The sequence below is a fragment of the Rhinatrema bivittatum genome, chromosome 3, assembly GCF_901001135.1.
Source record: "Rhinatrema bivittatum chromosome 3, aRhiBiv1.1, whole genome shotgun sequence".
Taxonomy (NCBI): Eukaryota; Metazoa; Chordata; class Amphibia; order Gymnophiona; family Rhinatrematidae; genus Rhinatrema; species Rhinatrema bivittatum.
Window position 1 is genome coordinate 164,171,806 of NC_042617.1, and position 20,255 is coordinate 164,192,060.

The window sequence follows — 20,255 nt, forward strand, 5'->3', positions numbered from 1 at the left end:
TTCTTTGGCACCAGATTCCACAGCTTCATTGTGCACTGAGTAAATAAATACTTTTTATAATTTGTTTAAATTTGCTACTTGTTAGTTTCACAGGCTACCTCCTTATTTTAGTATTATTTCAAGAAGTAGATAACCAACCTTTATTTATCTGTTCACCCTACTCATAATTTTGTAAACAACTATCATGTCCCCTCTCGGCTATCACTTTTTCAAGCTGAAGAGCCTTAGCCTATGTAACCTGTCATCATAAGGGAATCGTTCCATCCCCTTTATCATTTTTGTTGCCTCCTCTGCACCTTTCCTATTGGGTACTTGCCAGGTTTTTGTGGCCTAGTTTGACCTCTGTTGGAAACAGGATGCTGGGCTTGATGGACCCTTGGTCTGACCTAGTATGGCAACTTCTTATGTTTTTATTTCCTAGTTCTTTTTTGAGATGGTAAAGAACTTCATTTTCTGTGTTTAAGCTAATTTTTTGCTATGTATTTGGTCAGTCTTATTGCTAATCATCAACATTGAGTGCACTGTGCAGACTAGTAGTACCAATCCTTAAATGTTCCCATTTTTCAATAAAATGTATTTTGTGTGTGACGAGGGTCTCTGTCTGTCATCAGTATTTTCCCCCAACTGCCCGTCATCAATATTTTCCCCCAAAGTACATTTTGCTAAGCTAGGAGCAGTAGGAAGAGTGTTGGTTTTAAAATTCCTTCCATTGCTTAAACCCCACCTTATTGAGGTAGAGTTAGGCGCAGTTGAAGGAGGCACAGGAAAACAGCTAGAGTTTCCTCCCAGATCTCAGAGCAACTGAGAGGGTTAGTGGATTAGAAAGGAGTCAAAATCCCACCCAGATCTCAACAGAGAGGGAAGGAGAAGAGAGACATAGTGTGGTGAGATGGAGACGGAGATTATGCCTTGACCTTGAGCAAAGTCAGAGTCTGAGAGAAAAGAAGTAGGAGAGCTAATAGGAGTTTCATGTAGAGTCTGTACTGGACTTTTGATGATTGTTTGTATTTTTATGGTCTAAAGGGAAGGGTTGCCCTATTGCCTTCCTGAAGATTAGGATTCAACACCTTTTTGCTCAAGTGTTCAGCCAAGCAAGGGTGGAGAGGATTTTCTGGGAGTCTGGAGAAGTAAAAATGCAGAGCCTCAACTATAGATAATTTGATTACAGTTTAAAGTTTGGAGAAGTTTGGAATGGGAATATTTTTCCAACAGATTGGCTGATGCTGGAAGAAACACTCTAGTTGTCCCACCCCTCTTGTGAGGATACATTGGTTAAGGATTAAGGTGCAAGAGGTAGAAAAGGTATGAAAGAGCTTTAGAGTGGACAAGGACACTTTTCTCATTCTGATCTTTTAATGTTGTTTGTAGATACTTTGGTTTAAGTTACAGTAAACAGTTTGTGTTGAACACCACTTCTGGACTCCTTTTGAATTTTTCCTGCTGATTCCAGTGAAAGAGTTGAATGGATGTACACTGGGTTGAGTTTATTTTCTACATCTTCTACTCATTTTGTTTCCTTGCCCCCCTTCTGGACAATATTGCACTTTAGCAAGATTTTCTATCTAGAGTGTGAACCGTGAGTGTGCCAGAGAGTGATTGCACCTATGGTCCCAGAAGAGAACTCTTTCTCCCCCTTCGGACTTGAGCCCAAACCTGTGGCACCCCTAGTTAAGGATAACGCACCAGACGGGGGACCTGTTACATACGCATTTGTCAGTAGACATGGACAGACTTACAAAAGTTTTGTTTTAGTGCATATTTGCTGGTGAAAACAAAAACAATTACAGGGGTTTTTAATTCCTCCTTGCTCCTTTTTCTTCCAGCTCAGTCAGAACCAATGCTGGGACACTGGTGCTATGACCTTCATTTATTTTCTTCTATTGTAATGGCCCTTCCTCCCACTCTTCCTATTCTGGTCATTGCAGCAACAGTCTTGAGACCAGAGGACAAGGACTCCTTCCAGAATCTGTGTCATGGGTTTTAATTCCAGCCACCAGGTATCACTCTTATTGATGACCACCTTTCCCTCCACCCCAGGGGCTATGAACACTTCCTTTAAAATATTTCCAGTCTCAGCCAACCTGAGGTGCAGGGGAACCTGATCTGGGAATTGAACCAGGGACCCTCTATGTGAGCTACCTGGTTGGCCCACAGGTTTAATATTTTTCAGACTTCTGTTTTGTTAAAAGCATCAGGGTATCAGAAACAGAGCCAGTGCAACCCACTGTGGAAGCTGTGCACTTGCACAGGGCGGCGGCCTGGAGGGGGCGGCAGCCTGAGGCCGAGATCGAGTGAGCTTTTGGCGCGGCGAAGAGGTGGAGCACAGGGCCATGCGGTGGTTTCCAATCCACCGCTCGGCAAAGAAGAGGAAAGAGGACAGGGCTGCACAGTGGTTCCTAATCCGCCACATGGTGTAGAAGAACATGGGGCCGTGCGGTGGTTCCCAATCCACCGCATGGCAAAGAAGAGGAAGAGGGCAGGGCTGCATGGTGAAGAAGAGCACAGGGCTGTGTGGTGGCTCCCAGTCCACTGTGTGGCAAAGAAGAGGAAGAGGACAGCGCCACGTGGCAATTCCCAATCCGCCATGCAACGAAGAAGAGGAAGAGCACAGGGCCATGTTTGTGAGGGTGTGTATGTGTGTCTGAGCATGTATATGCAAGAAAGAGGGATCTTGTGTGTGTATGTGTATGTAAGAGGGAACATGTGTATGCGAACATGAGTATGTAGGAGGAATTATGTGTGAGCATGTGTGTAAGTGAAAATGTGTTTGAGAGAGAGGGAACGTGTGCATGTGAGCATGTGTATGTAAAGAGGGAGAGAGCATAAGTATGCAAGTGTATGAGAGAGGAGAACGTTTATGCATTCCCCACTCACTGATCCACTAGAATCTGAGTGACTGGAAATCAAAAGTTTCCAGTATGGCAAGCATGAATTATTTTATCCTTATTAGTTTTAATTTTTGGGTGCTATTTGTGTCTGCTGTTTTGAAATATTTTATTGGTATTTGAGAAATTTTTTAATTAATGGATCTTCTGTTCACCAGCTGTTTTGAAATATTCTTTTTATTAGCATGTTTATACTATTATGATTAATGTATTTATTATATTTCTTGATTTTATTGTTTAATGTCTGAGGTTTCGTGATGTTTTCTGTTTTTCCATTATTACACTGCATAGAGTCTGACTTGTGGTTTTCCTATTCAGTTTTTTGCCTGCATGATTCTATTTATACTTTATGGTTTCTTTTTCCCTTTATTTGGTGAGGGTCTGCCTGTATTCTGCAGGTGTGATTGAGATGAGAGATTCTGCTAGTATGTAGGAATTTATAACAGCTTGGTTTGTTCTGTTTGTTAATATGAGGTGTATTGGTGTTTTAGGGCCTGGTGTAATATTTACAATGTTGCCTTTTCATAGATAGGGTTGTTACATTTTTAAGTGTTGGCAGAGCTGTTTTGGTGTGGGAGATTTATTATATTTAATTGTAGTTTATTCATGGCTTTCTGAGGGTCAAGCCCGTACCTAACACACATTACAGTAGCCCTAATGCCATATTTATTTATTTATTTATTTATTGAGTTTTATATACCATCACAACGGTTTACAAAAGCTCAAAATGCAAGATTTTTAGCAACTGAGCAAAAAGGGATAACAGGAAGTATATTAAACAAAGGAGAGATATTCAATTGCAAAGATATTAACTGGCATTTGCACTAAGGGATGCACAAAGGGGAGGGTTCCACGTGTATTTTTTTGTAAGGTTTTTTGGTTGGCACTAAAGACGTGCAAGCTAATAACTTGTAATATATTTTTTTTTACCTCAGAAAACTGTACTTTGAATATTCTTTTTCATGTGAAATCTGTTTTAAATGCATAGGGGCGGATTTTAAAAGGCGCGCGAATAGCCTACTTTTGTTTGCGCTCCAGGCGCAAACAAAAGTACGCTGGACTTTAGTAGATATGCGCGGAGCCGCGCGTATCCACTAAAATCCTGGATCGGCGCGCGCAAGGCTATGAATTTTGTATAGCCGGCGCGCGCCGAGCCGCGCAGCCTACCCCGTTCCCTCCAAGGCCGCTCCGAAATCGGAGCGGCCTCGGAGGGAACTTTCCTTTGCCCTCCCCTCACCTTCCCCTCCCTTCCCCTCCCTAACCCACCCGCCCGGCCCTGTCTTAACCCCCCCCTTACCTTTGTCGGGGGATTTACGCCTCCCGGAGGGAGGCGTAAATCCCCGCGCGCCAGCGGGCCTCCTGCGCGCCGGGCCGCGACCTGGGGGCGGGTACGGAGGGCGCGGCCACGCCCCCGGGCCGTAGCCACGCCCCCGTACCCGCCCCCAAAACGCTGCCGACACGCCCCCGAAACGCCGCGACGACCGGGCCCGCCCCCGACACGCCCCCCTCCGAGAACCCCGGGACTTACGCGAGTCCCGGGGCTCTGCGCGCGCCGGGAGGCCTATGTAAAATAGGCTTCCCGGCGCGCAGGGCCCTGCTCGCGTAAATCCGCCCGGTTTTGGGCGGATTTACGCGAGCAGGGCTCTGAAAATCCGCCCCATAATTTTTAATTGTGTACATAGTGAGATCAGGAGGTGGAGGTGCAAGGCTATTAGATTTGCCTAGGGCACCTATTACTCTTGCACCAGCAATGGGTTCAAGGGGAGGGGTGAAGACCCGGAGGGTAGAGAGTTAACAGTGTTTAAAGTTTAGGTCGCTGGAAGGAACCGGGCATTTTTTGGCAGGCCTGAGACAGAGAGTGAATGAAGTGGGTGGGGGGGGGGGGGGGGCACAATAATTGTTCACATAGGGCAGCAAAAAAAGCTAGCACCAGCCCTGAGCAGGAGCTACACAGATTATAAAAGAGAATGTAACTTTGCCCTGAAAGTACACGTGCATATGTCAGTAGATATGTATTTGTATAATGCAGGGAGTTGCATACTTTCTCTACCTATTTAATTAAAGTAGGCAAATACATTTTATATGTGAAAGAATTGCTGCACGTGCACATAATAACCCACAATAATACGCAGAGGCAGATATTTTAGAAAGTATTAGGGATGTGAATCGTTTTAGGACGATTAAAATTATCGTCCGATAATTTTAATATCGTCTTAAACCGTTATGGAACACAATACAATAGAGATTCTAACGATTTATCGTTATAAATCGTTAGAATCGTGAGCCGGCACACTAAAACCCCCTAAAACCCACCCCCGACCCTTTAAATTAAATCCCCCACCCTCCCGAACCCCCCCCAAATGACTTAAATAACCTGCGGGTCCAGTGGCGGTCCGGAACGGCAGCGGTCCGGAACGGGCTCCTGCTCCTGAATCTTGTTGTCTTCAGCCGGCGCCATTTTCCAAAATGGCGCCGAAAAATGGCGGCGGCCATAGACGAACACGATTGGACGGCAGGAGGTCCTTCCGGACCCCCGCTGGACTTTTGGCAAGTCTCGTGGGGGTCAGGAGGCCCCCCACAAGCTGGCCAAAAGTTCCTGGAGGTCCAGCGGGGGTCAGGGAGCGATTTCCCACCGCGAATCGTTTTCGTACGGAAAATGGCGCCGGCAGGAGATCGACTGCAGGAGGTCGTTCAGCGAGGGTTCCGGCGCCTCGCTGAACAACCTCCTGCAGTCGATCTCCTGCCGGCGCCATTTTCCGTACGAAAATGATTCGCGGCGGGAAATCGCTCCCTGACCCCCGCTGGACCTCCAGGAACTTTTGGCCAGCTTGTGGGGGGCCTCCTGACCCCCACGAGACTTGCCAAAAGTCCAGCGGGGGTCCGGAAGGACCTCCTGCCGTCCAATCGTGTTCGTCTATGGCCGCCGCCATTTTTCGGCGCCATTTTGGAAAATGGCGCCGGCTGAAGACAACAAGATTCAGGAGCAGGAGCCCGTTCCGGACCGCTGCCGTTCCGGACCGCCGCTGGACCCGCAGGTTATTTAAGTCATTTGGGGGGGGTTCGGGAGGGTGGGGGATTTAATTTAAAGGGTCGGGGGTGGGTTTTAGGGGGTTTTAATGTGCCGGTTTTGCGATTTTTCGATTTTTCACGATTTTTCACGATATTTTACCCCCCCAAACGGCAACAATACGATTCCCTCCCCCTCCCAGCCGAAATCGATTGTTAAGACGACCGAGGACACGATTCACATCCCTAGAAAGTATGCATGTTCCCCACTTACGTAAATACTTGCATGCATATCTGGAATCACCAAGTTGCCGACAACTCCACCGGTTCACCCAGACCCTCCTCCTTGTAACCCAAACCTCAGCACCCAAAAACGGCAGACAAAAGACAACTGCAATTTCAGCTTCCTGGCTCAGTTTGCAGGCATAAAAGAGTTCATATAGGTTTGATAATGTATGCACGTCTGCTGCTTACAAAAGAGCAACTTGTGCTTGAACTTCCAAATCTTACCCCAGAATACCCCAAAACTACCTCTTTTTTCCTTCTTAACCTTTACACACAACACTTTAAGTCCACATATACTTGCAATGTTTCCAAAATAGCATATATGCATGTACACACTACTTACATGCTGATTTTATGCACATTTACCACTGTGTAACTCTTTGAAAATTACCTCCAACATAAACAAGTACTTAACTGATTCACTGAGATATGATACTGTATATGTAATCATATTCATTCCTTATGTAAGCTGCTAGCATTATATATTTTTTATTTGTAGGTCCTGCTTTTGGCATATTTGATCGACATTTAGAAAGGATGGGCCTCATTTTTTAAATATTCTTTCCATAGAAACAAAATGGGAGAAAAGCCTTAGTAAATCGGGCCCATCGGTGTTTGTTATTTTTTAAAAATTGTGAATAGCAACAGGTTTTGGCTTTCTAGATCCCCACAGTGCAGCACTGCTTGTTGTAGTTTTGTACTTGAATATCATCTGAGCTTGAGTTAAAAAATAAATAAACCATACAGTTTATTAACAGCAAGAAGCTGAAAGTTAGCAAAACTGGCAGCTGTTGTTATTTGCCAGTAATAACATATGTTTTTGAATTTTTCCAAGCTGCAAATATAGAAATAAATAACTACATTTACAGCTGACTTTATGTTTAAAAACTAAAAATCTGCTGTTTGTAAAAGGATTACAATATCTTTAGCTGACAATGTGATATTTCACAATGTAGCTTGTTAATAAGACAAAGCAGTGCTCTTGACTGGCCTACGTCCTCATTACAATTCCATATATAGGGAACTTGATTATATATATTCAAGATAATGAACAAACAGTGACCCCTGTTTTTCTCTCTCCTTTGAAATCTACAGCTACCCTTCAACAACTCATTTCAGAGACTATGGTACGATGGGCGCAAGAGTCAGTTATAGAAGATCCAGAGTTGGTGAGGGCCATGTTTGTGTTGCTGTATCGCCAATATGACGGCATTGGAGGCTTGGTTCGAGCTTTACCAAAGACATACACTATAAATGCTGTATCGGTGGAGGATACAATCAACCTGCTGGCATCGCTAGGGCAGATCCGCTCCCTGCTGAGCGTCAGAATGGGTAAAGAGGAAGAGAAGCTTATGATCCGTGGATTGGGGTAAATAACCAATAGTGCAACACAACCCTTGGCTTGTGACTCTCTAGCTTTCAAACAATATATACTGGTGTCGTTACTGATGTCACATATAATTTATTTATTCTTTCTATAGGCTACCACATGAAACTAGTGCTCTGTGTAGTTTACAACATGAATAGGCACAAATGAACAGAATATTTAATACAGCCTGTGCAAGTAGTTGATTCTGAAAATGCTAAAGTTGTATCCAATTAGTTCAGTGTAGCATAGGAAGGATTAGCAGGAGTATAATATATTAGTATGTAGGTATTTATCATAATTTCATCATTTGTTTATTTCTCTTCTGCCTTACCCCTGGGTGGATTACATCAATTAAATATTCATTAAAACAATCAAGCACTAAACCAGGGTACTTTAGAACACATTGGGGTAGATTTTAAAAGCCCTGCGCAACTAAATCCTGCCGGATTTAAGCGCAAAGGGCACTCGCGCGCCAGCGCGCCTATTTTGCATAGGCTGCTGGCGCGCACAAAGCCCCGGGACACGCAAAAGTCCCAGGGCTTGCTAAAATGGCCAGTCCGGGGGGCATGTCTGTGGTCCAGGGGCATGTCTGCGGTCCGGGGGCATGGCCGAGTGCCCCAACACAGCGGCCTGTGTTGGGACCTGGCCAGCCGGCGCGCGTAACTCAATCGAACAAGGTGGGGAGGATTTAGGTAGGGCCAAGGGGGTGGGTTAGATAGGGGAAGGGAGGGAAAGGTGGGGGGAACAAAAAAAAGTTCCCTCCGAGGCCGCTCCGATTTCGGAGCAACCTCGGAGGGAACGGAGGCAGGCTGCACAGCTCGGCGCGCGCAGGCTGCTGATTTTGCGCAGCCTTGTGCACACCGACCCCGGATTTTAAAAGATACGCACGGCTATGCGCATATCTTTTAAAATCCGGCGTACTTTTTTTCGTGTATTTTTTAAAAATCTGCCCCAGTATATATAGGTGCAATGAACTCCTGCTTCTGAGAGCATGCTGTACAAGTGGGTCCTTGAGATATTATACACTGAACATTAGTCTACATCACAGGAACAATTCTCAAATAGTTTGTATAGGAGCAAAGTAACCATTGGAAACAAAAGTCTTAGAGTCTGGCTAAAAGGTTACCTACTGTGGAAACTCATGCATACTTTTAGCTGGGCTGATGAAGGTAATTTTGAGCAAGAGCATTCTAGGTGCGCTAATCTACTTTAACGTGGCTAGAGTAGTTTGAAAATTGTCTTTAAAGTGACTCTCCCTTTGCCACGATGAAAACCAATGGCAAAAGTAGGATTTGAACCTAGATCTCCACCCTAGTCTATTATTCTAATCAATAAGCCACCTGATTTTCATGATAATAACAAATAGTTGTGCTTAGTTGAAATGCAATTTCTTTATCCTAATCATGATTAATTCTAAGAACAAAAGAGCATAAGAAATTGCCATACAGGGTTAGACCGAGAGACCATCAAATCCAACAGTGGCCAATCTAGGTTATAAGTATCCAAACACTAAATAAATCCTATGCTATTAAGGTCAGTAATAATTAGTGGCTATTCCCTAATCCAAATTTTTAAAAAAGCCGCACGCGTAAAATCCGAGAGATACGCGCATGGCTGGCCTTGCATGCGCTGAGCACATTTTACAAATGGCCTGGCCACTTGCGTATCTCCTGACATGTGCAGAAGTGGTGGGCCATGGGGCGGGATCTGGGTGGGGTAGGGGCCGACCGGGACAGCGGCCATTAGGCCCAGTCCTGGGGAAACGCTCGCTGGCAGCTGGCCGGTGCACAGTAGTTAATTCTGCTCTGAAGGAGCAGTAAGTATTAAAACAAAAACATTTTAAATAGCTAGGTAGGGGTTAGGGGTCGAGGAGGAGAGGGGAAAAGGTAGGAAGGGTAACTAGGGATATGGGGAACTGGGGAAAGCTCTATTGCCTTGCCGCGTGTTTCTTTAGAAAATTCCCCCCATTGCGTGTGTCAGAGGACACCCACCCGCACATGCGTGTGCTGATATTAAAATAGGCTGCTTATGTGCACGCGGTAATCGTATTTTATAACATGCGCGCAACAACATGTGCATGTTATAAAATAGCCGTGTCCATGTGCGCAGGTTTTAAAATCGACCCCTCAGTCTGCTTGGTTAATAGCAGTTTATGGACTTCTCCAGGAGCTTGCCCAAACCTTTTTTAAACCCAGTTATGATAATTGCCTTAATGACATCCTCTAGCAATGGATTCCAGAGCTTAATTTTACATTGAGTGAAAAAGAATTTTCTCTGATTTGTTTTAAATGTGCTACTTGCTGACGCCATAGAGTGCCTCCTAGTCCTTGTATTATCTGAAAGAGTAAACAATCAATTTACATTTACCCATTCTTCTCCTCTCATGATTTTATAGACCTCTCTCCAATCTCCCCTCCAAGCTGAAAGCCCTATCCTCTTTAGCTTTTTCTTGTAGGGAAGTCATTACATCCCCTTTATCATTTTAGTTGCCCTAATCTGTACATTTTCCCGTGCAACTATACCTTTTTTGAGGTGCAGCAACCAGAATTGCACACAGTACTCAAGCTGCGGTGTCACCATGGAGCGATATAAAGGTATTATGACATTCTTTGTTTTATTTGCCGTTCCTTTCCTAATAATTCCTAACATTCTGTTTGCTTTTTCGACCCTTGCAACACACTGAGCTGAGGATTTCAATTTACTTTCTAAGACGCTTAGAGATATTTCTTGTGTGGTAACTCCTAATATGGTATCTAACATCGTGTAACTGCAGTGTATATTCCATTGTAGTCTGTAACATCTACTATACCTTCAATGTAAATTTCAAAGCAGTGCTTATACAGGAACCAAACTTGCTTCCTACTGGATTTTTTTTATTCATTTAAAAATATATAAACATTACAAAGGGAAACTTTACAACCCAAACAAATACAAAGAACAAAGAGAAAGAGAGAAATATTTTTCAAAGATGTCACAAATCATCCAACATACAAGACTAAGAGAATAAAAAAAGGCAAAATAGAGATCTAGAGATGAAAGACTGAAGACATGAGGATAATTTTATAACTATGTGGGTTTGGGTAAAGTCTACGTGTAACTTTTATACCCAGATTTTACCCTACATTTTCAAAGCAAATTTTATGCATATGGGTTCACTTTGAAAATGCTTGGATAACTGCTTTTCACCATGCAGAAAATTGTTATGAATCTGAACGTGGACCCCTGTTTCGAGGTAGAGTCAGCGCTACCAAAAAAGGAAGTCAACCCTCTTCGGTCTCTACCGTCAGATGGCAAGGCCTGTTGAATAAGTACCAATGAAGGCTTCACCCTGGAAGCGCGTGATCCCCCCAGGAGGAGCCTGTAGGGATACGGCCGCTGGGACTTAGGAGAATCCCTGAAGAGTGACGATGGTCTGGATGCAGGCGCCTCCTGCAGATCATTGATTACAGACGGCTGGCGCCTCCAGCAGGTCGTAGTCAGTCCGGGAGTCTATGTCGAAGGATAGTCCCAATCCAGTCCAAGGGTCAAAGTCCAGTGAGAGGTCGAGAGCCGGTCCAGGAGCAGACGGGAGAATGGTCCGAAGCCAATCCAGGAGCAAAGAAGAAGGGTCCAGAGCCAGTCCAAGTCAAAACCAGAAGAACACCAGCACCGGTCCGAGGGTCAGGAGCCAAAGAGTCAGTCCAACAAGGAGAAGAGCAGAAGCGGGATGGAGAGCGAATCTGGAACACAGACACAGGACCTTGCTTTATATACAGGAACTGGAAGGAGGAGTCCCTGGGGGAGCTATGACATTTTCCTGTCATGGCTCCTTTAAATATTCTCTTCAGCCGCGCACGGCTCCTAGGAGGCTGGAGCCAGACCGCTGAGAACTATGCGGCCAGGTAGGCAGCGGCAGTGGCCGTGAAGAAGCAAAAACAGAAGGCTGCCTGCCGCCACAGGTGCCCTGGTGCTCCCGGTGAGTTTCTTTAATGCCGTGGCCGCCAGCCCGACCCTGGTTGTGGCCCGCCGCAGCCGGCGGCCATGACACCTGGCTGCGAGGTGCTGCGGCTGGCGTTTCTAACAGTACCCCCTCCTTTAGGCCTCCCCCGAGAAGGCTTGGGTTTTCCAGGGTGTTCAACATGAAAGTTTGTGAGAAGAGACTTATCCAGTATATTCTTAGCAGGTTCCCAAGAATTCTCCTCAGGTCCGAATCCTTCCCACGATAGAAGATACTCCCATGTTTTACTTCTTTTCCAGACGTCCAGAACCTCTTGTACCTGGTATATGGTCTCGTCATCAGCCCTATGCTATGATACTTCGGGAGTTCTCCGTGAAGGCCAAGTGAGGACTAACGGTTTCAGAAGGGACACATGGAAGGAGTTATGAATCCTCAAGGTGGTTGGTAAATGGAGTTGGTAAGTTACAGGAGCAAGCTGACGTAGTACAGGAAAAGGTCCAATATAACGTGGGGCCAACCGCATGGAAGGAACTCGCAACTGGATATGCCGTGTGCTAAGCCATACTTTCTCTCCTGGACGAAACCGTGGAGCTGCTCATCGATGTTTGTCAGCGAATGTCTTGGCAGTATGGACAGCTTTCTGGAGCATGTGCTGGGTGTGAATCCAGAGCTGCCGCAACTGTACTGCAGTAAGCTGAGCTGCTGGTGATGGTACCGGTAATGGCAAAGGTAGAGGCGGCCTGGAGTGTTGTCCAAATATAATCTGGAACGGAGATGTCCCTGTAGCGGAGCAGACATGTGAGTTATGAGAGAACTCAGCCCATGAGAGAAGCGATGCCCAATTGTCCTGGCGGGAGTTGACATAAATCCGAAGAAATTGCTTTAACATACGATTTGTATGTTCTGCCTGTCCGTTAGCCTGCGGATGAAATGCAGTGGTATAGTCCAGGGAAATGTTAAACTTCTTGCAAAGATTGAGCCAGTAACTGGCCGTGAACTGAGGGCCTCGATCAGATATGATATGCTGTGGGAGGCCATGGAGGCGGAAAATATGCAGCATAAACAGTTGGGCCAGACGAGGAGCAGATGGGAGGGAGGGAAGCAGGATAAAATGCGCCATTTTGGATAATCGATCCACAACCACCCATATTACTGTATTGCCTTCAGATGGCGGAAGATCCACAATAAAATGCGTGGAAATATGTGTCCAGGGTTTCTGGGGAATGGGTAGTGGCTGTAAAAGTCCCCAAATCGTCCCGATAGGAATCTTGTGTTGTGCACAGGTTGGGCAAGAAACCACATATGCACGAATATCTTTATGAATGTTGGGCCATCAATAATATTGTTGTAAGAGCATCTGAGTCCGAACTCTGCCCAGATGTCCGGCCAACTGAGAATCATGTCCCCATTTTAATACTTTAGTACGAAGCCTCTTAAGTACCACAGTCTTGCCCGGTGGGACTGTGAATATTGCGAGCTGGGTCAATAATATTTTGAATTGGCTCCTCAATGTCAACATTGGAGAAAGAGCGAGACAGTGCATCCGCCTTGACATTCTTATTAGCAGGTCGATATCGGAGCTCAAAATCGAAACGTGTGAAGAAAAGCGCCCAGCGAGCCTGGCGCAGGTTCAGGCGTTGGGCTTGTTGGAGATATACCAAGTTTTTGTGGTCCGTGAAGACCGTGATACGGTGTTGTGCCCCCTCCAGCCACTGTTGCCATTCTTCGAACGCGAGCTTGATAGCTAGAATTTCTTTGTCGCCTATGGAATAATTGCGCTCCGCTGGAGAAAATTTCCTAGAGAAATAGGAGCATGGATGAAACTTCCCTGATGCATTGTTTTGGCTCAGGACAGCTCCTACTCCTTCAGCGGAGGCATCAACCTCCACTGTAAATGGGCATCTGGGATCAGGATGTCAGAGGCAAGGTTGTTGTAGAAAGGATTCTTTGAGAGCCTGGAAGGCTTCTACCGCCTCCAAGGGTCAGGCCTTGATGTTTGCCCCCTTACGAGTGAGTGCAGTAAGGGGCGCAGCCAACTTGGAAAAGTTCTGTATAAAACTATGATAGTAGTTTGCGAATCTAAGGAATCGTTGATGTGCACGTAGACCATTAGGCTGAGGCCATTCTTGGATGCATTTTAATTTAGTGGGGTCCATTTGAAAACCTTGCCTAGAAATAATATACCCCAAAAAAGGTAAAGCTTCTTTTTCAAAAATACATTTTTCTAGTTTTGCATAGAGTCTATGTTCTCTCAGCCGTTGCAGTACTTGAATAACGTTTTGACGATGCATCTGTTAATCGCAGGAAAAAACTAAAATGTCATCTAGGTAGACTACCACGCAGACATAGAGCAGGTCTCTAAATATCTCGTTAATAAAGTGTTGAAAGACAGCAGGAGCATTGGTCAGTCCGAATGGCATAACAAGATATTCATAATGTCCATCTCTGGTGTTAAAAGCCGTCTTCCACTCATCTCCCTCACGAATCCTGACTAAATTATATGCTCCTCGGAGATCCAACTTCGAAAACACCTTGGCCCCCTGTAGACGGTCGAAGAGTTCAGCTATAAGTGGTAATGGGTACCGGTCCTTGATGGTAATGGCATTTAGCCCATGGTAGTCTATACATGGACGCAAGGTCCCATCTTTTTTTCCAACAAAGAAGAAGCCGGCCCCGGCTGGAGATTTAGAGTGCATAATGAATCCTTTCTGTAAGTTGTCCTGAATATATTCTGCCATAGCACCGGTTTCTAAGGCAGACAACGGATAGACCCTACCCCGTGGCGGGGTAGCACCAGGAATGGTATTTGAATCCCAGGAGATTTTATAACATTAGTCATATTTTATGCATGCACATGGCTGTTTATAAAATCGCTGGGGGCATGATGTACAGAAATGTATACACAAAACTTGATTGTGCATGTACTTCTATGTGCATTGGGGAGAAGCATTATGGAGGAGGGACTTACGTGCATACATTTGCATTATAAAAAAATATACATGCAAGTTCACCCGCACAAGTTAAGCTCATGATAGAGCATGTAAAATTCAAATCAAATGTATGTGCATGCAGATGCTTGCTCAGGATGAAAAATATAGATTGAATTTTCTTTTAGAGCAAGCTACATTTACGAGAGTGTGTCAATGAGCAAAAAAGCACCTGGTGTAGTCACTTGTTAATGAAAACTCAGAAATGTCCTTCTGAGTAGGCCTAGAAACATTACATTAAACTGTCACTTGATAATCCTGAAAATGGTATCTTTTCCAGAAAAATAATGGCCATACCTCCCATTCTTGTCTTCTTAAAAAATAATCGTGATCAAAAGAATCGCCCTAGAAGTAGAAGCCCCTGAAATATCTTCTAGCTGTGAACCACGTGAAGCACCTCTTGTTTCTAATTAACAAAGTTATACAAAATTGAGAGTATACATTTATCTTTCAAAAGAGTAGATTTAAAATTAGAAGAATATATGATTTCAGAGGCTAATTTTCCAAAGCATTTACATACATAAAGTGGCTTTTTGAAAATTACTCTGGGAATTGTGTGTGTAAAAGTCCACGTGGAAGTGATTTTGCATGTACTTTTACGCATCCTTAAAAGTGCCATTCCCATGGCTGATAGGGGTGGCAGAGAAGCCATTTATGCTCATACTTTCTTTTTTTTTTTTTTTAAGTATGCACATAAATGTACAGGTACACATATACATCTGCTCCCACGCAGGCATAAATGTGTGCACGTATGCCATGCAGGGTTCCTCATACACCTGCTGATGTTCAAAGTGGACTTATGCACATAAGTCTACTTTGAGAATTAGGGCTGACGTCTGCATATACTTTCTACACATGGACTTCAGACCTACATGGGTTGTTAGGAAATTACCCTGTTAATATGAGGGGAAAGGAATCCTTTGGAGCTTGCAGAACCTCTACTAACTATCTTTAAAATAAATCAACATGAGAAATTCCTTCAGTATTTGAAAGTTTACAAATCCCAAATGTCTAGACTAAAATGAATTTTCCAACATTTTCCAACTTCCTTCTAAGAAAACCATTGAGACCTATACACTAAAACTTATATTAAAATATTTTTCATGGGTGGTTGCTAAATAAGCTCAATAAAATGAGCAATTTGCTAAATTCTTTAGTACAGTCATTAAAATGTAGTATCTATAGCATCCGCACTATTTAGCACTATAATGCACACTATTTTAATTAGTGTACTACTGATGTATTTCTTGCACCTGAGTGCTAAATAGTATCTGGTCCCCGCTCAAAGTAGCACAGACCCAGTAACTGCAGCTTGCTTAGTCCTCTTTTTCTCATGGCCCCACCTTCTGGCTTTAAAGACCTGAAAAGTATGCCCGGCACATGGGGCTCATTTTCAGTACTGATGGGAGAAGAGGAAGAGCTACTGGAACTCAGCAAAGGAGAGGAAAAACCGACAAAATACAAGCACCTCCTATATCAGTTGAGGAGGAGGTGGAAAGTGCAGAGAATAGATTGAATGACTGGAGCCAGATCCTCAACCAAACATTAAGGTACAGGTGCACATGCACATGCCAATGGATGTTAGACTTAACTCAAGAGAAAAAAAAACAAAATCCTGGAGCTAATATTGGAAAACTTTATTGTGCTCTTTGGCAAGATTTCTTGCAGCAAAGGAGCGCTTTTTGGAAAAGAATAGCATCTGGTGTCAGCAGCCTCAGAGTTGTCCTCAGCACATTATAAAACGTTTAACATCACTGTAAGGACATTAAAAGGGGCTTCTGAGAAAAGTCCATGCAGATCCATGCCTATTGGAGGGAGATGGAAAGTAACTGTGGCTAGGCTGTTTGCCTCACGCCACTGGAGTCATACCTTGCTGAACCATAGTGCCCAGACATAATTGTTGGCCTTGCAGAATTCATGGAGACAGCATCAACTCTACTCATTATTTTATAGACCTCTAGCATATCTCCCCTCAGCCATCTCTTCTTCAAGCTGAAGAGCCCTAAACCTTTAAGCTTTTCTTCATAGGGGAATCATTCCATCCTTTTATCATTTTGGTCTTCTTTCTCTGTATCTTTTCTTAATTCCACTATATCTTCCCTTGTCTTCCTTATCAATGCTTTGCATCTAACTTGCCAGTGCATATGCTATTTTCTGTTTTCTTCATTCGGATCAACTTTGCTTTCTCCGAGGACAAGCAGGATACAGGAGTGCTCTCACATGGAATCTCTAGCTACAGGTTGCTCTGAAATAAAAAAAAAGGGGGCAAATACAACAGTGCCAATGGGCACACAATGTATCCAGGTAGAGTTTTTTAAATAATATGGAGTAGATTTTAAAAAGTTGCGCGTGGGCGTATATGTGCGCGCGCTATCCAGTACGCACACATGTATGCCCGATTTTATAACATGCACGCGCATGTTATAAAATCCGTGGTCGGCGCGCCCAAGGGGGTGCACGGTTGTGCACGTTGCGTGCGCCAAGCAGCGCTGCCTTCCCCCGCCCTTTCCCCCCTATCTTTTTTGTTTTGTTTTTGTTGTTTCAAAACTTGCCTTCAGCCCTGGAACAGTCGGCCGGCGCGTGATACCTGGCACAGCGGCAAATGGCCGCTGTGCCTGGAGCCTCTGACCCCGTCCATGCCCCTTTAGTAAAGCCCAGGGACTTACACGCGTCCCGGGGCTTTACGCGCGTCGCCGGGCATTTCGAAAATAGGCCTGGCGCACGAAAACCCAGTTCCGCGCGTACATCCTCCAGATTTACGCGCGGAACCTTTTTAAAATCCGGCCCTATGTGAGCAAATAAATCTAATATCTACTCTGAAGTAGGAGTTAAATTTTAGGTCTTGGAAACCACCTGCTAAATAGCATGTGAAAGCAAGCATATGATGCTATTTAACACACAGCCACTGAAGCCACATTTGCATCTCATATTCTTCCTTTACATACAAATTTGTGAGAAATATAGCATTGGCATAGTAAGGTCAATCCAAACTAGTTCAGCAGGCAGGATAAGCATTTGATGAGTAGCATGCAGTTTATCGTGCATAATAAAGGGCTTTGGCATGCATGCTAAGCTTTAGTGCACAGCCCCTTTATCCTTGATCTAAACATTAGTAGAAAATTGCTGACTTACAGTCTGTCCTTCAGTAACCTCATTTTGTTTTGTAATGCATTGCACATCAGAATGATGGACAAGTACTTTCTATAACTTGCTGAGACTGATTATCATCCCTGAGTTAAAATTGCTGACTCTATTTTAGTAACTGAAAACCAAAGCGTAGTGTTATTTCCATCAGAAAGATAGGGTTAAATAGTCCTTTGCAGCATTATGTCTGCTGTGGGAAAACCCCTCATCTTTCTTTTCTATTTCACCATATGTAATATTTAAATAACAAAAGTCACTGCCAGAAGTGCTTTAAATATGTTCAATGACAACAACCATCTAGGTTTCATCATTAAATCTCTCTAAAAAAAACAAAAACAAATGAATCATTTAATATGATTTTTGTGACTAGCCCAAATTTTCAAAGCTTATGTGCATGTCTGCTTTGAAACCTCACAGGTATTCTGTGACTACAGTTACATGCATACTTTTGAAAATAGAAAGTATGACGTTAACTTTTAAACAAGTGCGCATGTGCATGCATTTGTCAGCCCTCATCCAGGGACATGGCTACTTTAAAACATACGCGCATGTATGCAGACATGATATAAAATAGCCTGGCCGGGCGCGCAAGTGCACCCAATTGTAAGTGGATGTGCGACTGGGAGTGCAAAATCTGCTTCTACCGTGTACGTAGGGAAATTTTAAAAGGGCCGTGCCGATGCCATTGCCTGTTTTACCAATTCCCAGTTCACCCAGTTACCAACTGGGTCTTCTAAACCCCCATGGTTTGATAGTTTGTACACCACTCTGTTACCTCAACGCTTTACACCTCTTTTTTTTTTTTTTACTTAAACGCCATCCATAGCAGAAGTAAAGTTACACGGCAGGGGACCTCAGTTCGCGTAACTATTGACTCGCAAATTTCTGGGTCAGATCTCAAAATGCCTATGTACCGCCCGTGCCCCACCGTTTTTAAGAAGTTGAGATGCGTGGGCAGCGGCATTCATGTGTGAATCTGGGCGGCTTTTAAAATCTGCATGGCGCACACCAGTCCAGCATATGCGCACATCCCCTAATTAATGCGCTCATCGGGTTTTTAAAATTCACCTTTATGTGCATAAATTCTTTCCTCACTCCAACTCCTCCCCTTGCAATGCCTCTTGGTAGTGTGGGAACAGTTGTGTACATACTTTTACATACACAATCCCCTAACTGATTTTCAAAGAGCCACTTAAGCATAAATCACAGTTTTATGCATGTAAGTCAGTTCGAAAAATCAAGCCCTTAATGTTGGACTTTTCAGTATATCTCTAGAAATGTAGTTAGTTTTATGTTAACTGACACATTAAGATGGATGTTTGCATTAATGCAAACCACACTGTGTATAAATGGACCAATTAAGTTTTCATTTTAGTCATAATCAGGTTGACATTCAAAAGATTTGACTGGGTAACTTTGGGAGTTATTCATCAAATATTCTTAAAAAGTTACCTGCAGAAGAAGAGGCAGGGTTTATTTTTTTATTTAGAGTTTTTTCTATACCGATATTCGTTTTCACATCATATCGGTTTACACTGAACAGATTAACAAAGTGCGAGAAATACATTGAACCATAGAGCTGAGAACAGGAGCAGGGAGGGGAAAAAAGAGATAACAGTATAATATGTCAAACAGGGGTGGAGGCGTTTCAGGGTGCATTGAAACCTTATCCAGACAGCACTAATATTATTCACCATCCAGCTAAATTTATCCATACAAGTGTGGTTGGAGTAAAGGGAAGACCTACAGATAAGTGCTTATCAGAGTGGAGGAATAGCCTAGTGGTTAGGGAAGGCAGCGTTCAAATCCTGCTGACACTCCTTGTAACCTTGGGCAAGACACTTCATTCTCCATAACCTTGGGTATAATTTAGATTGTTATATCTCATGGACAGGAAAATAACTTTAGTACTTTGAGCTCCAATTTGGGAAAGATAATTAAATCTAAAATCCAAACTTTCTCTGGTTAACTTTATCCAGGAATATTCAGCATCATTTTTACCCAGATAAGTGCTGCTGAACATCCTAGGTAAAGTTAACCAGAAAAAGTTATCTGCTTACCTTTGCTGCTTACCACGCTGATGAATATTTGGGGGGTTTACATTTTATTGCAAAAAATGGAATTATTGGAAAAAAGTGTCATCAATAACATGAATGCATTAACTTGCTTAATGTCATTTTAATATGTGTTCAGCATTAACACATGCATTAATACATAAATGAAGTTTAGTGAATAAGGCCCTAAGTCACATGTTTACCAGAATCCTCAATATCTATCGTGTAAGGTAATTCTCCCTAAGATATAATGCTTTTACTTCCTCCTGTAGAGACATCATGAACAATAAAGTGTTTTACCAACACCCCAACCTCATGAGAGCTTTGGGTATGCACGAGACCGTGATGGAGGTCATGGTAAATGTGCTTGGAGGTGGAGAGTCCAAGGTAAAAAACAAAAATATTTCTGATTTGCCAGATTTGATTTAACTTTTTGTAACACCTGCAACAATAACCCTATAAAGAAAGGCTTAAGACATTCAAAATACACTCACGTGAGGAAAGACAAAATGATGATATATGATACAAACATTCAGATATTTGACAGGTTTTAACCCATTATGTCCAGTGTCCTATTTAGAGCACAGC

The 20,255-nt window shown here is 43.6% G+C and overlaps 1 protein-coding gene across 1 annotated transcript in view; it reads left to right on the plus strand.

The window, feature by feature from the left end:
• Window positions 1–20,255, plus strand: part of RYR2 (ryanodine receptor 2) — a 1,771,220-nt gene that overhangs the window by 1,030,310 nt on the left and 720,655 nt on the right. The window contains 2 exon segments of the mRNA XM_029593907.1: window positions 7,272–7,545; window positions 19,940–20,054. Of these exon segments, the coding sequence (XP_029449767.1) occupies window positions 7,272–7,545; window positions 19,940–20,054 (389 nt within the window).